We start from the raw sequence: 22088 nt of genomic DNA, 5'->3' as shown, positions 1-22088 counted from the left end.
TTTTTTGTTTCATCAGGAAAATATTATGCATCGGTGGTCCCCTCGTAATTTTTTGTTCAGCCCAGTTAGCGAGCAGCATTCGGTAATTGGGCTACGTTCTCAGCCCAGTTACCGAACAAGTACTGTAGATTGAAATAGGGAAAGGAACCTGAAATTTCAAGTTAGTTACTAAAGCAAATCGAGTGAAAGAATTTGAAAATTGTACAAAATATTATAAAATTAGTCAAGAGTTAGAAAATAATGTTCAAAAAAGTATGCTTGGAAATCCCCACTTTTCGACAAAAAATAACAAATTTCTGACTTTTCCCGACTTTTCTCGGACTTTGGCGGATTCCCGACTTTTCCGATTTCCGATTTTTTCGGAGGACATTCAGAGGCTTGCAAATGTAAGTAAATCTTTCCCAGTTCCTGAGGGGAACACCCGTGAAGAGTATCGGGGCCGGCATTTACAAAGCGGATTCAGTGGCAGTTTTTCACTCAACTAATGTTAACATTCCATAGGTCGCCTCCCTAAGGTGTCGTGATAAGGTCCAGTTTGTGACGATGCCCTACCTTCCCTTTACTAAGCAATCGAATCCAGAAGGTCTACCGATCTACCGCTTACGAGGCGGAAGCGTTACCACTAGGCTACGTGGCTCGGTCTTGGAAATGGGAGAAATGAAATTTAACCCGTAAAAAAACATTTAAGTAATTACAATTTTTAGGCAGTTTGGCTACTAAAGTGTTTACTTTTAACATTAATGGCGTGTAGGCCAGATCCTTGCGCAATGTTTGGTATAAATAACATTGAAGTTTTGAACACTGTGGAGCACGGTTCAGACCTTCAAAGTTTGGCATTTTTTCGAAATATCGGCAACAAAAAATTCAAATGGCGTTTCGGGCGTCGCGAGGTGCTACGCCTATCTATTTTGCTGGAGCCAATTAAAAAAATCTGTACTTTGAAAGAAAGCTGCATTTTTCATTTTTTATTTTAAATTAAAATATACATTTTTGCAATTTCGTCGCGAAACAACTTACTTTCCCTGTCATTCTTGAACGACGAAATAGCCTACTTTTCTGTATCAAAAATAACAGAATCGAATAGCAACACTTTTCAAAATAAATGCAGAAAAGTTCTACTTTTCAGCGCTGAAATGGGTGCTGAAAAGTTGAACTTTTCAGCACTTGTTTCGAAAAGTAACACTTTTCAACATTTTTTTGATTTAAACGATTTTTTGACAAATACAGGAAAATTTGACTTAAAATTTCACTCAATGGGGTTTTGGAACTCGTTGCAAAACTTAATTTTTTCAGCACTCGTCGTATTTATCCAACTCGGTGAACCTCGTTGGATAAATGTACGACTCGTGCTGAAAAAATCCTCTTTTTGCAACTTGTTACATAAACTACTATTTTCATTTTGAATGAAAATATACAGCACAGCAAAAAAAATGCACATGTTTTGTTGAAGCGTTTAACGTTGTGAAAAGATAACTTTTCACAACTCAAATAAGTACGTTCTTTTAGCACTCTATTTTGGGCGATAAAAAGCAAGGCATTCCGTGACTTTAGGACAGGAAAAGTAACTACAGTCCAGACACGATTATCCGAAGGCAGGAATAACCGAAGTCTCGATTATCTTAAGGTTTGTATGGGATTTCAATCGAATCAAAAACAAAAAAAAATATATTTTTTAAATTTTCTTATTTTTAAATATCAAATTGGAGTTTCTATTGTAAAGCATCGCACTTTTTTTTCTGAAAAATCTCTTTAAAGCATTGAGGTTTTGCAGCGCGACTGTGTTTCAAATCTAGAGTTTTTTTTTTTTGAATAGGTCCTATAAACTTTAAAAAAACTCTGGAAATGCAGGCGGCAATTTTTATTGATTTTTGACAGACTTTCTTGCCTAATAATCCAAATTACTATCTTTTTCTAAATTAACAGTTTTCTTATAAAAAAAATTAACAAATATTGGACACCGAAGTGTTGGAAATAATTTTTCTTATTTGTATCCGGCATTAGTTTTATAATAATGTCAATTTTGAAGGTTAAAACACATTTAAAAAAAGCATAGGTTTACGCTACTTGTTCATAGGTAACGACATGTGTCTTTTAGCTTTGCTGCAAAACTTCTATAGATTTTTTGTTAACTAATGGTTGCAAAATAACTCTACATGTATACAATGCAATTAACTTAATTTTTTCCATTAAAAAGTTGACATGAAACAATAAATTTTACTAAAACCGGAAAGCGCTGCAAACTTACGAAATCAAATTTTGCCATTTCAAACTAAAATCTTTGATAGTGCATTAATCGCAATAATAAAAAAACAACTTTATTTTCACTTTCAAACCATCTCCGCGACCAATTCATCACATCACCATAACAAAAGCAATAAATTCACACTTTTCAAGTTCACGTGCCGGGGATTAAGAAATTATCTCTTTTCATCAAGTGGTTGCTTACCTTTTGTCGCTCATCTTCCCATCAGGGGGAATAAAATCTAGACAATAGCCGCGCCGCGTCGAAATTTACGACTAAGGTTTTTAGTTGAGTTTGACACTTTCTCTGATGCTGCTGCCGTTTCAAGGTGGACTCATCAACAATTCGAACGAGCGGACACAGAAAACAATAACAACTCAGTTTAATACAAAGCAATAATACATCACTTTTAATGTCCTCGCTTCAACATAATCATACAAAAGAAAGTTTAGTTTGTAAATCATAACAATAACAACCTGCTCAATTCAACCGAAAAGCTACCAAAAAAAAATCCTGTTCCCCTTTCCTAATGCCTCCTACGCTCATTCTCCCTAAAGATCTTCCCCTCGCGCTGAAACGCACTCCTCGGCCCTACTCCCCACTTGCTCTCAACCTGACTCTCCTCTATTTCTTCCTCCTTCTTCAGTCTAAACCCTTCCATGCCACACCGCCGAACAACCAGCACCGCGGCGCTGGCCAGCCTCTCGCGACCATCCCCGTCCCGCTGGGCTTGTTCCTCTTCCTCTTCCTCATCGTCTTCGTCTTCTTCCTCTTCGGTGACATTCGCCTCCGCTTCGTAGTTGACGTAGGCGTCCGGTGGCGGAGGAACTTCCGGCTCGAAACAGCTGGAAATGACAATTAGGGGGGACCTCTCCCTGTGGAAGTAGGGGGAACGTTACGGAATTCCGATGAGAGAAGCAGGGAATTGTTCACTCTTCGAGCAGGGCAGTGAGAATTCTGCGTGAGCTTTTTTGTTTGTTGATTTGTGTTGATTTTTTTAGTTGGTATTTATGCAAGTTGTCTTCTCACGTACTAAACTGTTTTTGTTGTTGCTTTGCTTGTTTTGTTTTTGCAGCATGATTATTCTTAATTGAAAATTTGTTAATTAATGCCTAAAGACTAACTCTCACAGTTTTTGCTTGTTTACTTTTGCATTCCTTGTGTTTTTTTCTTGTTTTGTTTTTAAACTTTAAGACCTTACAAATAGGGTTGTTGGGTTGGGAAGGTTTTAAGCGTTGTGTGACTTGATAGGAGTTACTGTGTTTGCTTAATCAGCCGAACAAGAATCGCGCGAATCCATCGAGGTTAATAAATCCGGGAAGAATTCTCCGTAAAACTGTAAAACCTAAGCGCGAGCTAAGCCTAACTGTGTTTTTTTGTGATCGTAATGATAATAATTGTGGCGCAAAACGCACTCGTCTCATGTTTGGGGAAAATTAAAATAAAAAAAAAATAGACGGACCTAAGGACACGGACACGGAAGAAGGACGACGTAAAATCCTAATCCTAAACGCGTCAAACATTAAATTTTGCTCTGTACAATTAATCACACCAAAGAACAGTGATTTTGTCTGCGCACAATTTGAAAAAAAAGTTACGAACATAAAAATAAACAAAAACTAAACAATGGGAAAAGGTCGGTCACAAATCCTCAAACCTCTCTCTCTCTCTCACACACACGCGTGCACTTACAAGCTATCGAAACGAAACAGAGACACAAAAAAAAAAGAAAAAAAAATCCGCCCAAGCGCCGCCGCCTTAATTATCCTTGACTAACCTTTGCAGCTTCCTCTTGTCTGCGTCATTGACTCCTATCCGCTTATCTAGCCTATCAAATACTCTCAACTTTTTCGCCGGCGGCGCCGCCGCCTTCTCCTTCTCGTGGTGGTGGCGCGACTCCGACTTCAGCACAATCCGGCGGCTGCTCGACCCGAACCCGCCACCCCCGTTGTCCCCTCGATTGCTGTTTGACGAGGAAGTCACCGGTGGCGGCGGAGGCGCCGGCTTCTCCTTGGGCCGTGGCGGAGACGGCGTCGGTTCGCGCAGCAGCTCCTCCTCGTACTCGTCCAGAAAGAGGTCGATGTCGTCGTCCCGGTTGTCGATGACCTTGCGGGGCGGCGAGACTGCTGCGGGTTGCTGCTGCTGCTTTTTGACCTCCTCGGTCTTTTTGTCTGGCAGTGACGGCTTGGACTTGGACGAGGAGGACGAGGACGACGACTCGTGGTTCTTGTCCGACGACGACGATTCGGGTTTTTTCTTTAGCGAGATGATCTTCTTCTCGGTGACGACGATCGGGGTGAACTTGGCGGGGGGTTCCTCGGATTTGCGGTCCTGCTGGAATGAGCAAAAAAATGCAAAACGTTAGAATAAGTCTCCGTTAAGCTTAGAATGTCTGCAAGGAAAAAAAAAAGTACTTCATCATCAGCTCACCGAGAGCCAATCGATTTTACAAGTGTTTTATGTGAAAATGTCAACTGTGGTAATATTTTTTTGCCCCCTTATTTTTTAGAGAACTTTAGAAGGGTAGGGGGGGAGTGCAAAAACGTCAAATAACATTTCATTTGCAATGGCCTTGGGTTGCTTATTGGTTATTCTGTCCACAAAAGCATATTTAACCAATGTGTATTTTCTAGCATATTTTTTAAGATTTACAGTCCAGACTCGATTATCCGAAGGCCTCGGAAAAATTTCCCTTCAGATAATCGCATCACGAAAAAAATATTTTTTTCTTTGTCTTGTTTTTGATTTTCGATACTCTAAAGTGATTCAGAATTTATAAATCCAAGATGGCGGTCAAAATAGTGATGATGAAATATAAAAAAAAACATTTTTTTTATGCAATTAACTGTTCAAATTTGACTAGAATTACTGCCGTTCTACGCATAATTGTCCCATGTCAGTTTTGGACGATTTTGACTTTATGACATTTTTAAGTTTAGTCTGATGTGTACTTTACGAAAAACACATAAAATCTGGTACTTTGTTCGGAAACTCATTAAAAACAACACCAAGTCTGTTTGTCCCATCGTTAAACTTCTACGCATAATTGTCCCACCAAGTATTTTCTTACACGGAATCATTAGTTTTACTAAGCATTATGTCTTGTTGACCTGTTGTATAGCAAGAGAATCACAAATAAGGGTGATAAACTGCTAACTGGGGCGATTCGGGACACATAGGGCGAATAGGAACCCACGGGACAATTATGCGTAGAAACACAGAAATCGGTCGAAAAATTTCAATCGCGTTTTTCTCAGTTGCACTTTTTTGAACATGGGACAATTATGCGTAGAACGGCAGATTAGGTCACAAAACTCGAAATTAATGTTTAAAATAAAAAAAAAAAAAAAACGATAAAACTTTTTTTTGTTCGTGATTTGATTATCGGAAGTCCCATACAAACCTTCAGATAATCAAACTTCGGATAATCGAGTCTGTACTGTATAAAGTTTTTTCAATCATAAAAGCCATTGCCTAGCCAAAGCAAAGGGACAATCCATACACTTTTTTGTATGGAGCGTGGACAATCGCCAACCCCTTCCCTTCTAAATTGTCTACGTGGTTTATGGATGGCCCCAAATTGTATTTCATTTGCATTTGCCCCCTCCCCTCTTCACCTTTAAAACTTCCCTAAAAATTGAGGGAACAAAAAAAATTAATTAAAATTGAAATTCGCATAGGAAAAAAAATTAAAAACAATTTTTGAATTTTAGGAAATAAAAATTTCGAAAATATTTGGGTTGGAAGTTTCACTTGTTTTAGTGACGTTGCCAATGTTTTAAAAATGTAATTTTTCAGGGGTTAACTTTGGCTGTGTTTTTTCCTAACATTTCCTATATGTTAACCCTCTACAACCCAACCCCGCCTTTAAACGGGCTTCGATCTTAAAAATCGCCAAAAATCAATTTTCCAACCGATTTTTGATCTGTAAAAAGCATTGGAAAGAAGAACTCTTAAAATTTTAGAAAATTTCAGGGTTGGAAGTTTTACTTGTTTTAGTGACGTTGTCAATCTTTTTAAAAATGTCATTTTTTATGGGTCAACTTTGGCTGTGTTTTTTTACTAACATTTCCTATATTTTCAGTAAAAAGAAGTATGCAGTAATTTTTCTAGTGCCCCAGACTATGCCTCTACACATTTATTTACAATTTAAATGATAATGGTGCCATTTTATAGCAAAAAAGGCGAAAAACATGAAAGAAATTGAAAAGTTACTGTAAAAACATAAAAAAATAGATAGGCAAAATGTAATGATAGGAGGTGGTAGAGTAGGCCAAATACTACTAAAAACAAACATAAACTAAGCAAGATGAATGCAGATTAAAATATTAAAAATGAAACAGCAAAAAAAATAAAACAAGAGAAGTAAAGTTTTTCGTAGGACAAAAGATTCTCAAAATGACCTCCTGAACACGGGAAAAATAAAAATTATCGAAAAAAAATTTCGGCAGTAGAGGGTTAAGTAAAAAACAGTATGCAGTAATTTTTCTAGCCTCTACGCATTTTTACAATTTAAATGAAAATGGTGCCATTTTGAGCATAAAATGTGAATAACAAGCAACAAATTGAAAAAGTGACTGTAAAAATATGAAAAAAAAAATACCAAAAACAAACATAAACTAAACAAGATAAATTCAAATGAAAGTACTAAAAATGAAACAAGAAAAACATAAAAAAGAGAAGTAAAGTTTTTCGTAGAACAAAAGTTGCTCAAAATGGCCTCCTTAACACGGGAAAAATAAAAAAAAATCGAAAAAAATTGAGCAGTAGAGGGTTAAAATGCATACTCAATGCTCCGATACCGAAAAAGCCATTGCAAATTTTATTTTAACTTTTTGTCTCCTCCAAAATTTTCCAAACAAATCAGGGGACATAAAAAAATATTAGGGTGTGTTCTCATAACTCCAGAATTGACGTAAATTCGCAAAAGACGTCTTTGAATTAACGTCGAACCGATTGGTTTGTGTCTTGGGAAAAAGTAAACCGCTAACGTTTTTTAAAGCGGAAAACTCCGCCAGGTGGCAGTGATAGCACATTTTCTGTAAATGCTTAACTTTTGAAAACGACGAAACTCTGGAATAAGTTTTGAAAATGACTTATATTTTTAAAGCCAAAAATAAAAATTGAAAATTTTACTGATTCGGGTGTTTACGGTGTTATTGCGACTGCTCGAATTTCATTTCGATTGTTTTTTTTTTTTTTTTTTTAATTTATATTTATTCAGTTTTTCTTTTCCATGTACATTCATTCAGTTAAAATATTATTGAGTGTCCAATCACAATCGATGACTTTTCACCTCAATTTTAAATACTAGCAACTTTCATTTATTCATGAAATATTTAGCTTTCGCTATTCAGTGATTTCAAATGTAGGAGGTCCTACATGTACAAAAGGGAAAAGGGATACCTTAAAACTAACTTATAAACTATATAAAGAGCGGATCAATGCAGCTGAAGACTGCAATGATTTTTGTCGAAATGCATCAATTATCTTATTGGACATAACATCCAAAGTGTCAACTTCGGCTAATTGATGAAGTTCACTGGTGCTGAACCAGGGAGGAAGTTTCAGAATCATTTTCAGAATTTTGTTCTGAATCCTCTGAAGTTTTTTCTTCCTGGTTAAGCAACAGCTTGTCCAGATCGGCACAGCATAAAGCATGGCAGGTCTGAAAATTTGTTTATAAATTAACAGTTTATTCTTGAGACAAAGTCTAGAATTCCTGTTTATAAGTGGATACAAACATTTAATATATTTGTTACATTTAACCTGGATACTTTCAATGTGATCCTTGTAAGTAAGGTTTTTGTCAAAAGCAAGTCCAAGATATTTCACTTGATCCTCCCACTTTAAATTTACCTCATTCATCTTTATAATGTGATGACTTTTGGTTTAAGAAAATCAGCCCTTGGTTTGTGAGGGAAAATAATAAGTTGAGTTTTGCAGCATTTGGAGTAATTTTCCATTCTTTCAAATAAGAATTGAAAATATCCAAGCTTTTGTAATCTTCTTGTGATGACACGAAGGCTTCTACCTTTGGCGGAGATGCTTGTATCATCAGCAAAAGTGATTTCTGACATCCTGGGGCAAATCAGGCAAGTCAGAAGTAAAAATATTGTATAAAATTGGACCCAAAATGCTTCCTTGAGGGACGCCGGCACGTACAGGTAGTTGATCAGATTTACTGTTCTGATAACATACCTGCAGAGTACGATCCGTCAAATAATTTTGAATAATTTTCACGATATAAATCGGAAAATTAAACCTTTTTAATTTCGCAATCAAACCTTTATGCCAAACACTGTCAAATGCTTTTTCTATGTCTAGAAGAGCAGCGCCAGTAGAATAGCCCTCAGATTTGTTGCTTCGAATCAAATTTGAAACTCTCAACAACTGATGAGTAGTTGAATGCCCAAGGCGAAATCCAAACTGCTCATCAGCGAAAATTGAATTTTCATTAATGTGTGTCATCATTCTATTAAGAATTATTCTTTCGAATAATTTACTAATAGATGAAAGCAAACTAATGGGCCGATAGCTTGAGGCTTCAGCAGGATTTTTGTCCGGTTTCAAAATCGGAACTACTTTGGCATTTTTCCAACTACTGGGAAAATATGCCAAATCAAAACATTTGTTGCAAATTTTGACCAAGCTACTTAAAGTTGCTTCTGGTAATTTTTTAATTAAAATGTAAAAAATGCCATCCTCACCAGGGGCTTTCATATTTTTAAATTTTTTGATAATAGATTTTATTTCATTCAGATCCGTATTAAAAACATCATCTGATGAAAACTCTTGTTCAACAATATTCTGAAATTCTATTGAAATTTGATTTTCAATAGGACTCAGAACATTTAAGTTGAAATTATGAGCACTCTCAAACTGCTGAGCAAGTTTTTGAGCTTTCTCCCCATTAGTTAATAGAATATTATCACCATCTTTTAAAGAAGGGATTGGTTTTGAGGTTTCTTAAGAACCTTTGAAAGTTTCAAAAGGTTTGGAATAAGGTTTAATTTGTTCGACATCTCTTGCGAACTTTTCATTTCGCAGGAGAGTGAATCTGTGGTCAATAACCTTTTGCAAATCTTTTGAATTCGCTTCAGTGCAGGATCACGAGAACGTTGATACTGTCTTCGGCGAACATTTTTCAGACGAATCAGAAGCTGAAGATCGTCATCAATAATGGGAGAATCAAATTTGACTTGGACTTTAGGAATAGCAATATTCCTAGCATCTAAAATTGCATTAGTTAAAGATTCCAAGGCTGAATCAATATCAGCTTTGGTTTCTAAAACAAAATCATGATTTAAATTATTCTCAATATGATGCTGATACCTGTCCCAATTAGCTTTGTGGTAATTAAACACAGAACTATTGGGTCTGATAACTGCTTCATGAGAAATTGAAAAAGTTACTGGAAGATGATCAGAATCAAAATCAGCATGAGTCACTAAAGGACCACAATACTGACTTTGATTTGTCAAAACCAAATCAATTGTTGATGGATTTCTAACAGAAGAAAAGCAAGTTGGCCCATTCGGGTATAAAACCGAATAAAGACCAGAAGTGCAATCTCTGAATAGAATTTTACCATTGGAATTTACTTTTGAATTATTCCAAGATTGGTGTTTGGCATTAAAATCACCGATGATCAAAAATCGAGATATATGCCGAGTAAGTTTATTCAAATCCCCTTTGAAATAATTTTTATTTTCCCCAGTGCATTGGAAAGGCAAATATGCAGCTGCAATCATAATTTTCCCAAAAGAAGTTTCAAGTTCAATGCCCAAACTTTCAATAACTTTTAACTTAAAGTCACGTAACGTACTATAAGTCATACTACGGTGGATAACTATTGCAACTCCACCGCCATTTCGATTCATTCTGTTATTGGTTATAACTTTATAATCTGGATCACTTTTCAAATAAGTGCCAGTTTTTAAAAATGTTTCGGTTATAACAGCAACATGCACGTTATGAACTCGTAAAAAGTTGAAAAATTCATTTTCTTTCGCTTTTAAAGAGCGAGCATTAAAATTCATAATATTGATGGAATTACTTAGATCCATGATTAAACTTCAGGGTAAGAACAACATCATTCGCAAATTTTAATCCAATCTGGATTGCTTCCATCATGGATGTAGCATTACTCATTGTTTGAATCAAACCAAACAGTGAGTTTTGCAAAAAAGTCATTTTTTCAAACGTAACATCGCCGAGATCAGAAGATCCCAAAGCGTTGCCAGCAGAAAAATTTTCAAATGAAATTTGAGGTACCTGCCCAATTAGGAAATTGGTAGAGGATTTAAAATTCGTGGATGAACCCGAACCCGAAACGACGTTGGCATAAGAAATACCATTGCTGTTACCTAACTTTTCCACGGTAGGGGTATTGTTCGAGTGAGACAGCACGAACGTTTGATTTAAAGATGCAGGTACAACCTGACTTTGAGAAAATTTCGGTTTGGTTTTCGGCTGATGCTTAGCACGAGAATCCAAAACCTTTTTTCTGATGGGGCAATCCCAGAAATTTGATTTGTGATTTCCACCACAATTTGCACATTTAAATTGGGTGACTTCTTTCACGGGACAATTGTCCTTGTCGTGAGAAGAATCCCCGCAAACCATGCATTTTGGAACCATGGCGCAATGATCAGTACCGTGACCGAATGCCTGGCAACGCCGGCACTGGGTCAGATTCTGGCCATTACCGCCATGTTTCTTAAAATGCTCCCACTTTACCCGTACATGGAACAAAAACTGTACTTTGTCCAAAAGTTTCAAATTGTTGATTTCATTTCTGTTGAAATGAATCAGATAAAATTGTGAAGTCAAACCAAAGCGAGAAATATTCCCGTTTGATTTTTTCTTCATTGGTATTACTTGGGATGGGGCAAAGCCAAGCAACACCTTAAGTTCGTTTTTGATCTCATCCACCGACAAGTCGTTGGAGAGACCTTTCAGGACCGCCTTGAATGGGCGAGCATTCTTGGTCTCATACGTGTAGAAATTGTGTTTGTGGTTTTTCAAATAACCAACAAAAGTTTGGTGATCTTGTAAAGATTCCGTCAACAAGCGACATTCTCCTCTTCGACCAAGCTGGAACGAAACCTTCAAATTGCAAGTTTCCTTGCAATTCTTCAGTTGCGTTCGAAAGCTGGCCAAATCGGAGACGGAAGTCACTACAATTGGCGGAGCCTTTACTCGTTTCTCGACGGCAGAAGGCTCAGTACGAGGAGAAGGATCCTTGTCAACAGTTTCGGATAAAACACCGAAACTATTTGCCAATGGGATTGGAGGATTAACCTCACTTTCAGAATCAGAATCAGACCTCGGATGAGGCTGTTTTCTTTTTCTGTTTCCGTTAGCCGGTTTAGCGTTCAAACGCTTCACCGACGTAACGATCAAATCTTCAGAAGATTTGCGTTTACCTTTGTTTTGACGCATTTTGCAAGCAAAGTTCTCTTAAAAAGATGGCTTCGTTTGTAAAATACAGCAAAATTTCAGGTGGGGTTTGTCTTGAAAAGACTGTTTAGAATTTTGGAAAGTAACTCAGGTAGTCTTTAAAAAGACTGTGAATTTTGTTTGAAATAACTCTGAGCTTAGGTAGTAAAAAATACCGCAGCTCTAGTGTCCGTTCACCACGAAGGTTCGCAAGACACCCATTTCGATTGTTCATAATCATGAATGTTCCGTTAATTGTTCAAACAAGGCATCAACGATTTTCAATTCATGTGTAAGTTTTGACTGATGGGGTGGTTTATGCCAAACTGATGCTAGTTAGTATCAAGAACTCTAGGTTAGACCGGGGCCAACATTAATTTCTCCGTCAATAAGTTTTTTTTTTTCTAAAATGCATTTTTGTTTTCCGAACTCTTTTTCAGTTGATTTACAATTTATTTTGTTATTTTGACACAGTTTTTGTATAAGTTTTTGTATGTTTTTATGATGAAACATAGGTTCAAGGTACAGTCAGTTCCTTGGTTAAATATGTTATTTGATTGCAGAGCTAAGTCAAATAATTGATAAATATATATTCATTTTTAACATTTCGGTAGTTATGAGTTTTGAGACGATCGTCTTAAGCTTTTTGAATTTTAAAAGGCATATATTTAATATATTTCATAAATTTTTAATACAAAAGCCCCAAATTTTTGACAAATACATATCTAAAACAGCTTTAAAAATTTACCCCAAGAACGGTAAAAGTTATGCATTTATTTTTCAAAATTACTATGTTTCATTTACCGATGATCTATATTTTAAAATTGTGTGAAAATATTCTCTTTTGTCAACAGAAAATCCACCCCGAATCGGGACACATGGGGCGATGCAGCCTAATCTTTTGCTTTTTTTGAAGTGGTTTCGGTTAGACCAGATTCAGAGCAACAAAATGTGTTCATTCATTCCCAAATATAAAGCATTCAAGTGCTCCTAAAAGTGCTGTCCCTATTTAGACTGTAGTCCCGATTCGCCGATTTGCATTGCAGTAAAACATTTTTAAAAATTTCCTGAATTCAGGCCAAACATATGTTAGTTTGTGTATTTTCATTAAAAAAAACTATCGCTTAACCAAAGGTTGGGCACCCCTGCTATATTGATTTTTATATGCAAATCACAATTCTCACCTACTTGTTGATTTCAACTTATCTACATTTGCAGATGATTTGATATGCAAAATTATGCTTAAGTCGTTAAACTCGATTTTTTATGGCAAACTATATTTGCGACTTCCATAATGGAGACTTGCATGCAATTTACGTCCGACGTTAAATCATTCACGTCACGACGTCAATTCTAGTGAAAGACGTATTTAGACCTGAAACGGTTCTTCCACCTGGAAAGTTTGAGGTGGAAATTTTCAAGATTTTCTGGAAAAATCCCTACAAAAACAACTTCAAATATCTTTTTCAAAGTAAGCAAGCATGTTTACAAAGATTTTGCATGAAAAAGATGCTTGAATTGGTGAAAAACTATTTACGTCTAAAGATGAACCGGTAACGTAAATTCTACGACGTGAATTCAGGAGTTATGAGAACACACCCTTATAGACTGAAAAAAAATTCATTTTCATTGAAAAAAAAAAAAGTGTAAATTCGATTGAAAACTATTCAAAATTCATTGCATAATGTTTATTAATGTATTTTTAATCAAATAAACACTTTTTAATCTTTTAGCAAATTTTGAATTTTGAGACAAAAATCTTTTAGTAAAAAATATGTCCATGAATTTAAATATTTTAATATTTTGAATTTTTTATATTAACTTAACTGAAATGATGTAGACACCAAATTTTGGATTAAAATTTCAGCAAAAAGCTGATTGCGATTCAGCAATCATATTTTTTTGCTGAATTCGGCAACGGCAACTTCATTGCAGAAAATCAGTACAAACAGTAAATCTGTTAAATTGAAATGTCACTTATGACTTACTAGTCAATCATCTGTCAAAATGACAAGTATCAATTAACTGAAAATTCAGTAAAATTTGAATTGCTGAATCGTTTACTGAAAATTTAGTGAAACTTTAACGAATCTCAGCGAAAAAAAAATGGTGTATGTTTTGTGATAAATAATTTGCTCCTATTTTTTGTTAAATAAAAAACAAGCTTGAAATTAGTTTTTTTTTTGTGCCTAAGCTCCCCAGACCAGAGCCAGAGCCAGAGCCGAGGAGAAAAACTTTAAATAAAATGTGTACCCGCCTAATCTTCAGGCAAACAAAAAAAAACAAATATAAAGAAATTTAGAAATAAAAAAAACAAATCTTCGCAATAAAAAAAAGATGCTCGACATAAAAAAAAAGTTAAAATTTATAAATTAAAAAAAAACAAACAGAAATTATTCTATTATGCACTCAAAATTGAAAATTAATGATTCAAAAAGAAAAAAGAATCAGAAATTCAATAATTAAAAATTTTTTAAATTAAGAAAATCTTAAAATTGAAAATATAGCAAAAAACTTAAAATTTAACTTTTCAATCCAACGATAAACGAAAAAAAAAATGCGCAACTTTCCTAGACCGCCTTATTTGTAAGCTCCGTACTTAGCATTTATTACCTTGCTGAAGTTCAGTTTGTTTAGTGTAATCACTTGCATTGACGATTTACCAATTTTCAGACAATATTCGAGACTCTCCAGCGCATCAAACCTACACTTACCGATGGCTTCGCCGTCTTCTTGTTGTCCTCGGCGGCCTGCTTCCGGCGCATCTCCTTGTCCTTGAGAATCTTCTCCCGGATGGCCTTCTGCTTCTCGATCTCTAACCGGTACGCCCTCGTGTCCGGATCCTCGTCGTCGTCCTTTTTCTGAAAATTGAACATCGTTACTGAAAAATCCTTTCGCTAGACTCTAACCCAACTCACATCATTATTGTTCCGGCTGTCGCCGTAATCGCCACTCTTTCGCCGCTTCGGGTACCGACTGTCATCGTCCCGATCCCGGCTGCCGTGCCGCCTCGACGGGAAGTTCCTCCGCGGTCTGCCGGCGTCTCGATCCCTGCTTCCCCCGCGATGTCTCCTCGGTGATCGAGACCGATCCCGGTGCTCCCGGTCTCGGTGCTCCCGTTCCAGGCCACGATCCCGCGAGCGACCCCGGTCGTTCCGTTCCCGGTCTCGACTTCTTGGTCGTTCGCGTCGAGGGGATGGGGATCGTTCGAAGCGGCGCTTCTCCACCTCGATGCGGTTCTTGTTGATGAACTCTTCCTGCTGTCGGAGCAACTCTTCGTCGCTGACCTGGCGGTTGTTGATGTTGGCCAGGAACTGCTGGCTGTTGAGAGCGTCGCGCATCAGTTGACCTGTTGGAATTGTGGAGGGGGGGAGGATTAAGATTTGCTCTAGGCATCGTCGTCAAGAGAGTACTCACTTGTGGCCGCTTCGACGCCTCCTTTGAAGTTTGGATTGATCAGCACCTTTCGGGGCAAGACGGGCGTCGCAGGGATGGCCGGGACGGCGGCCGCAGCCAACGGACCGGCTTCGAAACTGAGCAGTGGCGGTTGATGAGGTGGCATCGCTCCCATCGGACCTGGTCCCTGAGGTGGTCCACCGGGTGGCATCGCGCCACGGTGAAGCAACGGAGGTCCTCCGCCGGGTCCGTTTGGTCGGAACATTGGTCCCATTCGGGGTCCACCTCCGCCGAACGGTGGTCGATCTCCGGGATGGATCATGCCCGGACGCATCATGTGGTCAAAGGGAGGTCCCCGCGGTGGAAACGGAGGTCGTCCGCCCATCGGGAAGTTCATCCGGTTGTTCCTGTAGTTGTTCATGTCCCCGGGGAAACCTGGCCGTGGTGGGAACCGAGGTCGCATTCCACCCCGGAATGGTCCACCAAAGTTTGGATGTGGTCCCTGTGGCATTCCCATTCCCGGCGGCTGTTGCTGCATAAAGTGTGGCATCTGATCGCCGGATGATCCTCCGGAAGAATCGCCGGAATGTTTGAAATTGTTGGGCCGATTTGAGAGCGGTGGCCGATTCGGGTGCTGCAGCAATGGCGGCGGTGGTCCCGAGTGCTGCGACGTGGACGACGCTTTGCCGTCCAACAGCCCTGGCTTGCCCTCGTTCTTCCAGTCACGTTTCTCCGTAGATTCGTCCGTGTCGTAGGAAAACTCTGGCTCGCGGTCCTGATTTGTGACGTACAGATCCAGTACGTCCTCGGACGAGGTAGTGTCACACAGCTGGCTCGATTTCTGCTCCACCAGCTGTTCCTTCGACGGCGTGGCCGCCACTTCCTCCTTCACCGGAACATCCTCCGGTGGCGCCAACGAAACTTGTGAAGTGACCACTTCTCTTTCTTCCTCCTCCTGCTCGGTGTGAATCTGCTCCGCCGAATGAGACAACATCCCGGAATCGGTCTGGGACACGATCGACGACGAAGATTCCGCCGTTACCGAGGTCGTCGATTCGGTAGTGGTTGTGGTTTCACTAGTTGTGGCGATCGACGTACCAGACACCGACTCTGGTACCAGTGAAGAGCCGGAAACCGACGAGATTTCCGTTGTCGAGTCCCCGCGCTCACTTTCGGACGCGGTCGAAGCGGGCAGAATTGATTCCTGGCTGGAGGGTGGTTCCTCCTTGACAACGGCCACCGTCGCAACATGCTGCTGTTGTGGTTCTGGTTCCGGTTCCGGTACCGGAACTTCCTGCTTTACCTCGACCACCGGTGGAACCGGAGTTTTGGGTTTAGTCGGCTGCTTCCTCGGAGGACTGGTCGAGGACCGCTTTCTGCTGCCGGAGGTTGACTGCTGCTGCTGCTTTAGGGCTTCTTTTTCTTTTGCCGCTAGCTGTTTCGAGACCCAGTCCTCGGATTCGCTCAGCAGCAACTCTTCGTCCTGTTGGTCGAGCCGGAGGCCGCTCTCTACGTTAGGAGAAAAAAAGACAAAAAAATAAACTAAATAAATACGCTCAATGCAACAAAAAATGATTTGTTTGAACAATAGGTGACATTTTCACAAAACTCGAAATATAAAACAATAGCTAGCCTACACAGCTACCACTCAAATCCCATTTCCGGCTTTTCCAGAACCTCAAATTATAGGCATTTCTTACTCAAAGAATAATTGCAAATCAAAACTTGTTAAGAAAAAAGAAAATACTAACCATCATACCAAATTTCAAAAATCAAATAATAATAACAAACAATCAATTATTGTAAATTTTTGAGAAATTTAAAATATAACAATATATTTAGAAAATATACTTGAAAATAAATTACTCATCATTTAAATTCGAGGAAAAAATTAAGCAATCAGATAAAGAAGCAATGCATAAAAAGTAAAAAAGAACTTAATCTCCATTTGTATTCTTAATTTCTATCAAAACGCGCTTAAAACTAGATGAGTCTTATTTTTAAAAAAATCACTTGAAACTCAGACACTTAGAAATTCGCTTGAAAAAATACTGTTATCAAGTCTCGGGTTAGTTTTCAAAAGGTCCTAAGCACCAGCTGTAAAAAAGCAGTTTTTGATCGGTTTTCGGCAATTTTCGAATTATTAAATTCAAAAACGCTTTTAATTGTTGATTTGCACTTCCTTTGAATGTGGAGGTTTTTTAAAGGACCAATAAACAAAATTTTCAGTTTTGATTCAGGTTGAATACTCCCAAAAAGCAAACAGTAAAAAATTGGTTTATTGGAACTCTGTAAAAAAAAACTCTAAGAATTCTTTTACCTGAAAAACAACCTTTATAAAAATGATTTTCTTTCAGGCCGAAAAATCAAGGGGCAAAAAAATAATATTTTTTTTAAACTTAAAAATTTTAATGGAAAAAGACGCCTGATGAACTGAAAATAATTTTAAATGCATTTTCCTGCGTTTAAAATCACATTTAGCAGGTTTGATATCGATCAACAATATTTTATTTTTTTGTGAAATTCCGTTGTACAGTAATGCAAAAAGTTTTTTATTCTCAAAAAAAAATATTTCGCCAATACTTTGATATTTTGAAAACTAAAGATTGCAAAACATCTGGGCAGGTGTAAAATGCATTTTTAAACACTTTTTCTTTCAAATGTAAGTATGGCTTGTAATTTCAATTTTTATATTTCTTTTATTTTATTTGTTTGCCCCCAGTGTTGAAAATCCGACGACTATGATTAAATTAGCGATTGATCGCTGCCTGTTACACCCAACGTCTCTGCCACACCCAGCGATCAAGTGACAGTCAGGAAAAACGAGATCAAAGCATAATCAGAGGGCCTTTCTACAGGCAATCATATTCGCTAGAATAGATATTTTTTTCAACCTTGTTTGCCCCAAAAGTATGTATTCAGTAAGTTTCAAAGTATAAATACTCAAAATTTTCCCAAAATACCGTATTTTCGATAGTACTCAAATTTTCATAAATTGCAATATGAGTTTTAAACGAAGCGAAATTTTGTATTTCTCTCTATAAGAGTTTTTTTTTAATACTAAAATTTTAACAAAATATTTTTATTTTAATTACTCAAATTTTTAAAATTTGTAATATGGATATCAAGCGAAGCGAAATTTCGTATGCATTTTCACTTAATATATATTTTATTGAGGTTAAAAACTAAAATTTTCACAAAATATCTTATTGTTTCCAAAATACTGAAATTTTCAAAATTTGCTCTATGGGTAAAAATTACGCAACATTTGGTTTGCATTTTTACTTTATTAGTGCTTTTTTGTTGAAATACTAAAAATTTTCACAAAATACCGCATTTTCCAAATAAAAACCCTAATTTTCGAAATTTGCAGCCGTATCAAAGGATGCAAAATTTTGAATGCATTTTTACCTTTATTATTATTATTATTTTTGTAAAACGACGCTAAATTTTTCACAAAATAATGTATTTTTTTGAAATACATACTCAAACTTCCATGATTTGAATAATGGGTATCAAATAAAGCAAAATTTTATATGAAGCATATACAATTTTAATGTTGCTTCCATGTTGCTAATTTTAAAAATTTGAGTATTTTAGAAAAAATAAGGTACAGTCTAGACTTGATTATCCGAAAGCCTCGGAAAAATTTCACTTCGGATAATTGAATCACGATTTTTTTTTGTCTTATTTTTAATGGTCGAGCTTAAGCTTAACCCATAAATTATATTGAAATGATCTAGAATTTTTTAATCCAAAATGGCGGTCAAAATGGCGGTATTAATATTGAAAAAATGCATTTTTTTAATTTAAAAGGGAATCAAATATTCAAATTTGGCTAAAATGGGGTCGCTGAACTCGAATGTGATGTTAAAAGTAAGAAATTTTAAAATATACGAAAAAAAGTTTTTTGTCATAATTCAATTATCCGAAGTCCCATACAAACCTTGGGATAATCGAGCCTGGCTGTATTGCAAATTTTGAAAATTTGAGTATTTTCGAAATATACTGTACATATTTTGTGAAATTTCTAGTTTTTGCAACAAAACAACTCAAATAAACTGAAAAAGGTTCTAAAATTTTGCTAAGCGAAGTTTTTTCAGTTTATTTGAGTCTTTTTTGTAAAAACTAGAAATTTCACAAAATATGTATAGTATTTGCAATGTGGGTATCAAACATTGCAAATTTAGAAAATTTGAGTATTTTCAAAAAATACGGTATTTGTGAACAATTTAGAGTACCGTCATCAGGGTTGACATTGGGTCTGGGGGGTGAGATTGGGTCATACAAAAATGCTGAAATTTGTATGACCCAATCTCACCCCCAGACCCAATGTCACCCCTGATGACGGTACCTATTTATGTTTTGAAACTTACTACATTTTCAAAAAATATATTCTTTTTGAAAGCATTGAATATTTAAAATGATATGGCTTGTAATATGGTTGAATTATCTCGACTTTAAAAAGATTTAGAAAATGAACTACCGTCTATTATAGGCGATAACATTATCGCCGATAGAATTATCGAAATAACGATAATGATAGATTATAAGATATATTACATTAAAAAAATCACTGTTATAAATTTTATATTAGATATTCTGATGTGCATTATTCAATAAAGGCTTTACATAAACTTTGTTTCTGAATCTGTTTTGTTATTACAGGAACAGAACCACCATAGGCGTGTAATAGTATCGTTTATTGCAGATATGACCCCCCGCTCTAAGAGCGAATAATGTTTTTTTTATGCAAATTTTGATCTGAGACCTCGGAGACATATTTTTGTAGATCTTGTTAAAAATATCTATCTTCAAACTGTTACAATCAAATGTAGGTTCATATAACTAATCACATGTTTTTATGTTGATCCCTTATGCCACGAATGAACATGAAAGAAAACCCCCGACTTTTTGTTATCTTTTGCTCAAACGTCTATGTAACACTAAAATTATGATGAAATTTCAAAACGTTTGCCACCAACTTACCATCATCCGACAGCAGCAGATCGTCCTCGTTCATTAAGGCCGGATCGCCGCCGGCTTCCAGCTCATAGTTGAGCAAGTCGTCGCTGTTCATTGCAATTTCGCAGGTTCAAACGCAGCGGGGACGACGACGACGGCAAGAGGAAAGAAGGGCAGAAGAAAAGAGTATTTTTAGTGAATTCGTTGCACCTTTCGGGAGGTGTTTGCTTCTTCTTCTTTTTGGCACGCAAGAAATCCCCCAAAATTTTAAGTGATAAGCCGATAACGGGCAAGGGGAACGAAACGCCGGCGAAACACAAACGCCAAAACGTGGATCGGATAGACGCTCCGGGGTGGCAGGGCCAGGGCGCGCGGGCAGGGACGAGCAAAAATCTGCCACCAGGCCGTCGGCCTAGCAATTCCAGCCGCTCGCGTAGGAAAAGCCGAAAAAGTAAGAAAAACACATGTAGAAGCCAAACGGGACGCGCTCGGTACGTCGCAGGCAACGCACGCCGACGGTCACTTTTGGGCGCAAAACGTCCGCGGGACTTTTGGGCACCGGACGCACTACGATTCACGCCGAACGGGGGCCGAAAATTGCGGATTTTAACGATTTAATGGACGGCGCTTCACCAAACTTACTTTTCCGACATCTTGGTTAAACTGTGTTTTGACGTTTGGCGTTTGTTTGACAGCGATGCAGGGGTACTCATTTTTGGGTTCGAGGGGGAAAAAAACGGTTTGACGTTGAGAACGTGTAGACGGGGCTGAACATTTTTGGGGTGCAGCTCGAAATTAACCCTCTACTGATCAGTTGAGAAATTCTCGGAAATTGATTTTATTTGTATTTTTTTATTCGGCTCAAACTCATAACTCTGTATTTTTTGAAGGTTTTTTTTCTGATTCATTTGGTGTCTTGGGCAAAGTTGTAAGTCTTGATGAGGACTGTTCAGGAAAAAAGGGCACACGGAAAAAATCAATGATTTTTAAATTTACTTTTTTTCACAAAAAAATAAATTTCCCCGTATCCGTTTTTTTTTTTGTTGTAAACAAAACCAGTGACTTTTGACTTGTAGAGAAATTTTGCTGCCGAGTAAAATTTTTTGTAGCATGTGTTTTTTTTTTTTTTTTTTTGAAAAAAATAGAAATCTTACCGGAACATTTTTTTTTCTGAAGCTGTAATTTAAAATTTAACTTTCAGCCCTAAAGTACACCATTTTCGAAATAATGTTTGATTTAATTTAAAAAAAATAATTTGTCGATATTTTTAAATTATGCTAATAAGTGACCAATGCTGAAAATATTTTTTTCGAAACCTAAAATTTCAGATTTTAGAGTACTTTTTTAAATGGTAATATGCTTCATTAGGGTGTAATATGGTTGTATGGAAAAAAATAAAATTGTCCAAATTTAGCTAGCACAGCAACTTTTTGGTTCCTTATAGGGTCCTTAACAACTCCCCAAAGTTTGGTAACGATCGCAAAGCGATTCAATTTCCATACAAATTTGTATGGGAAAAATCATTTTATGAATTTTGATATTTAAAATCCACGTTTCACGCTATATCAAAACTGGATTCATATTTGGATGCTCTGGAATGTGCTCTACAACTTTCCCTAAGAGAGTATGGTGCTAACTTACTGCTGAAAGAAGATACAGCGTGTTCAAAACTCGTCTAAAACGTGTTTTTTGATCGAAAATCACGTTTTAGACGAGTTTTGAGGACGCTGTATCTTCTTTCAGGAGCAAGTTAGCACCATACTCTCTTAGGGAAAGTTGTAGAGCACATTTCAGAGCATCCGAATATGAATCCGGTTTTAGTATAGCGTGAAACTGGATTTTAAATATCATAATTCAAAAAATGATTTTTCCCATACAAATTTGTATGGGAAATTGAATCGCTTTGCGCAGAGTGAGGACTAAACCAATCGTTACCAAACTTTGGGGAGTTGTTTAGGACCCCAAAAGGAACTAAAATAATGCTGTGCTGGAAAATCGATTTTGATATTACACCCTATTTCTTCATGGGTTTTCTATGCAA

At 37.1% G+C, this 22088-nt stretch overlaps 1 protein-coding gene across 1 annotated transcript; it reads right to left on the bottom strand.

The window, feature by feature from the left end:
* Nucleotides 1-2766: 2766 nt before the first annotated feature.
* On the bottom strand, nucleotides 2767-20759 carry LOC119767055 (histone-lysine N-methyltransferase SETD1A). Its single transcript, XM_038254427.1, has 7 exons — nucleotides 20690-20759; nucleotides 20072-20154; nucleotides 15104-16591; nucleotides 14605-15035; nucleotides 14401-14547; nucleotides 4020-4573; nucleotides 2767-3117 (listed from the first exon to the last, which is right to left on the bottom strand). Exons 1-7 carry the CDS (start codon nucleotides 20698-20700, stop codon nucleotides 2769-2771), a joined length of 3063 nt encoding a protein of 1020 aa, XP_038110355.1. The 5' UTR covers nucleotides 20701-20759; the 3' UTR covers nucleotides 2767-2768.
* Between the last annotated feature and the right edge of the window lie 1329 nt (nucleotides 20760-22088).

Source organism: Culex quinquefasciatus, chromosome 2, assembly GCF_015732765.1.
Source record: "Culex quinquefasciatus strain JHB chromosome 2, VPISU_Cqui_1.0_pri_paternal, whole genome shotgun sequence".
NCBI lineage: Eukaryota > Metazoa > Arthropoda > Insecta > Diptera > Culicidae > Culex > Culex quinquefasciatus.
The sequence above is the reverse complement of the archived record's forward strand: the minus strand, read 5'-3'. Positions and strand labels throughout refer to the sequence as shown.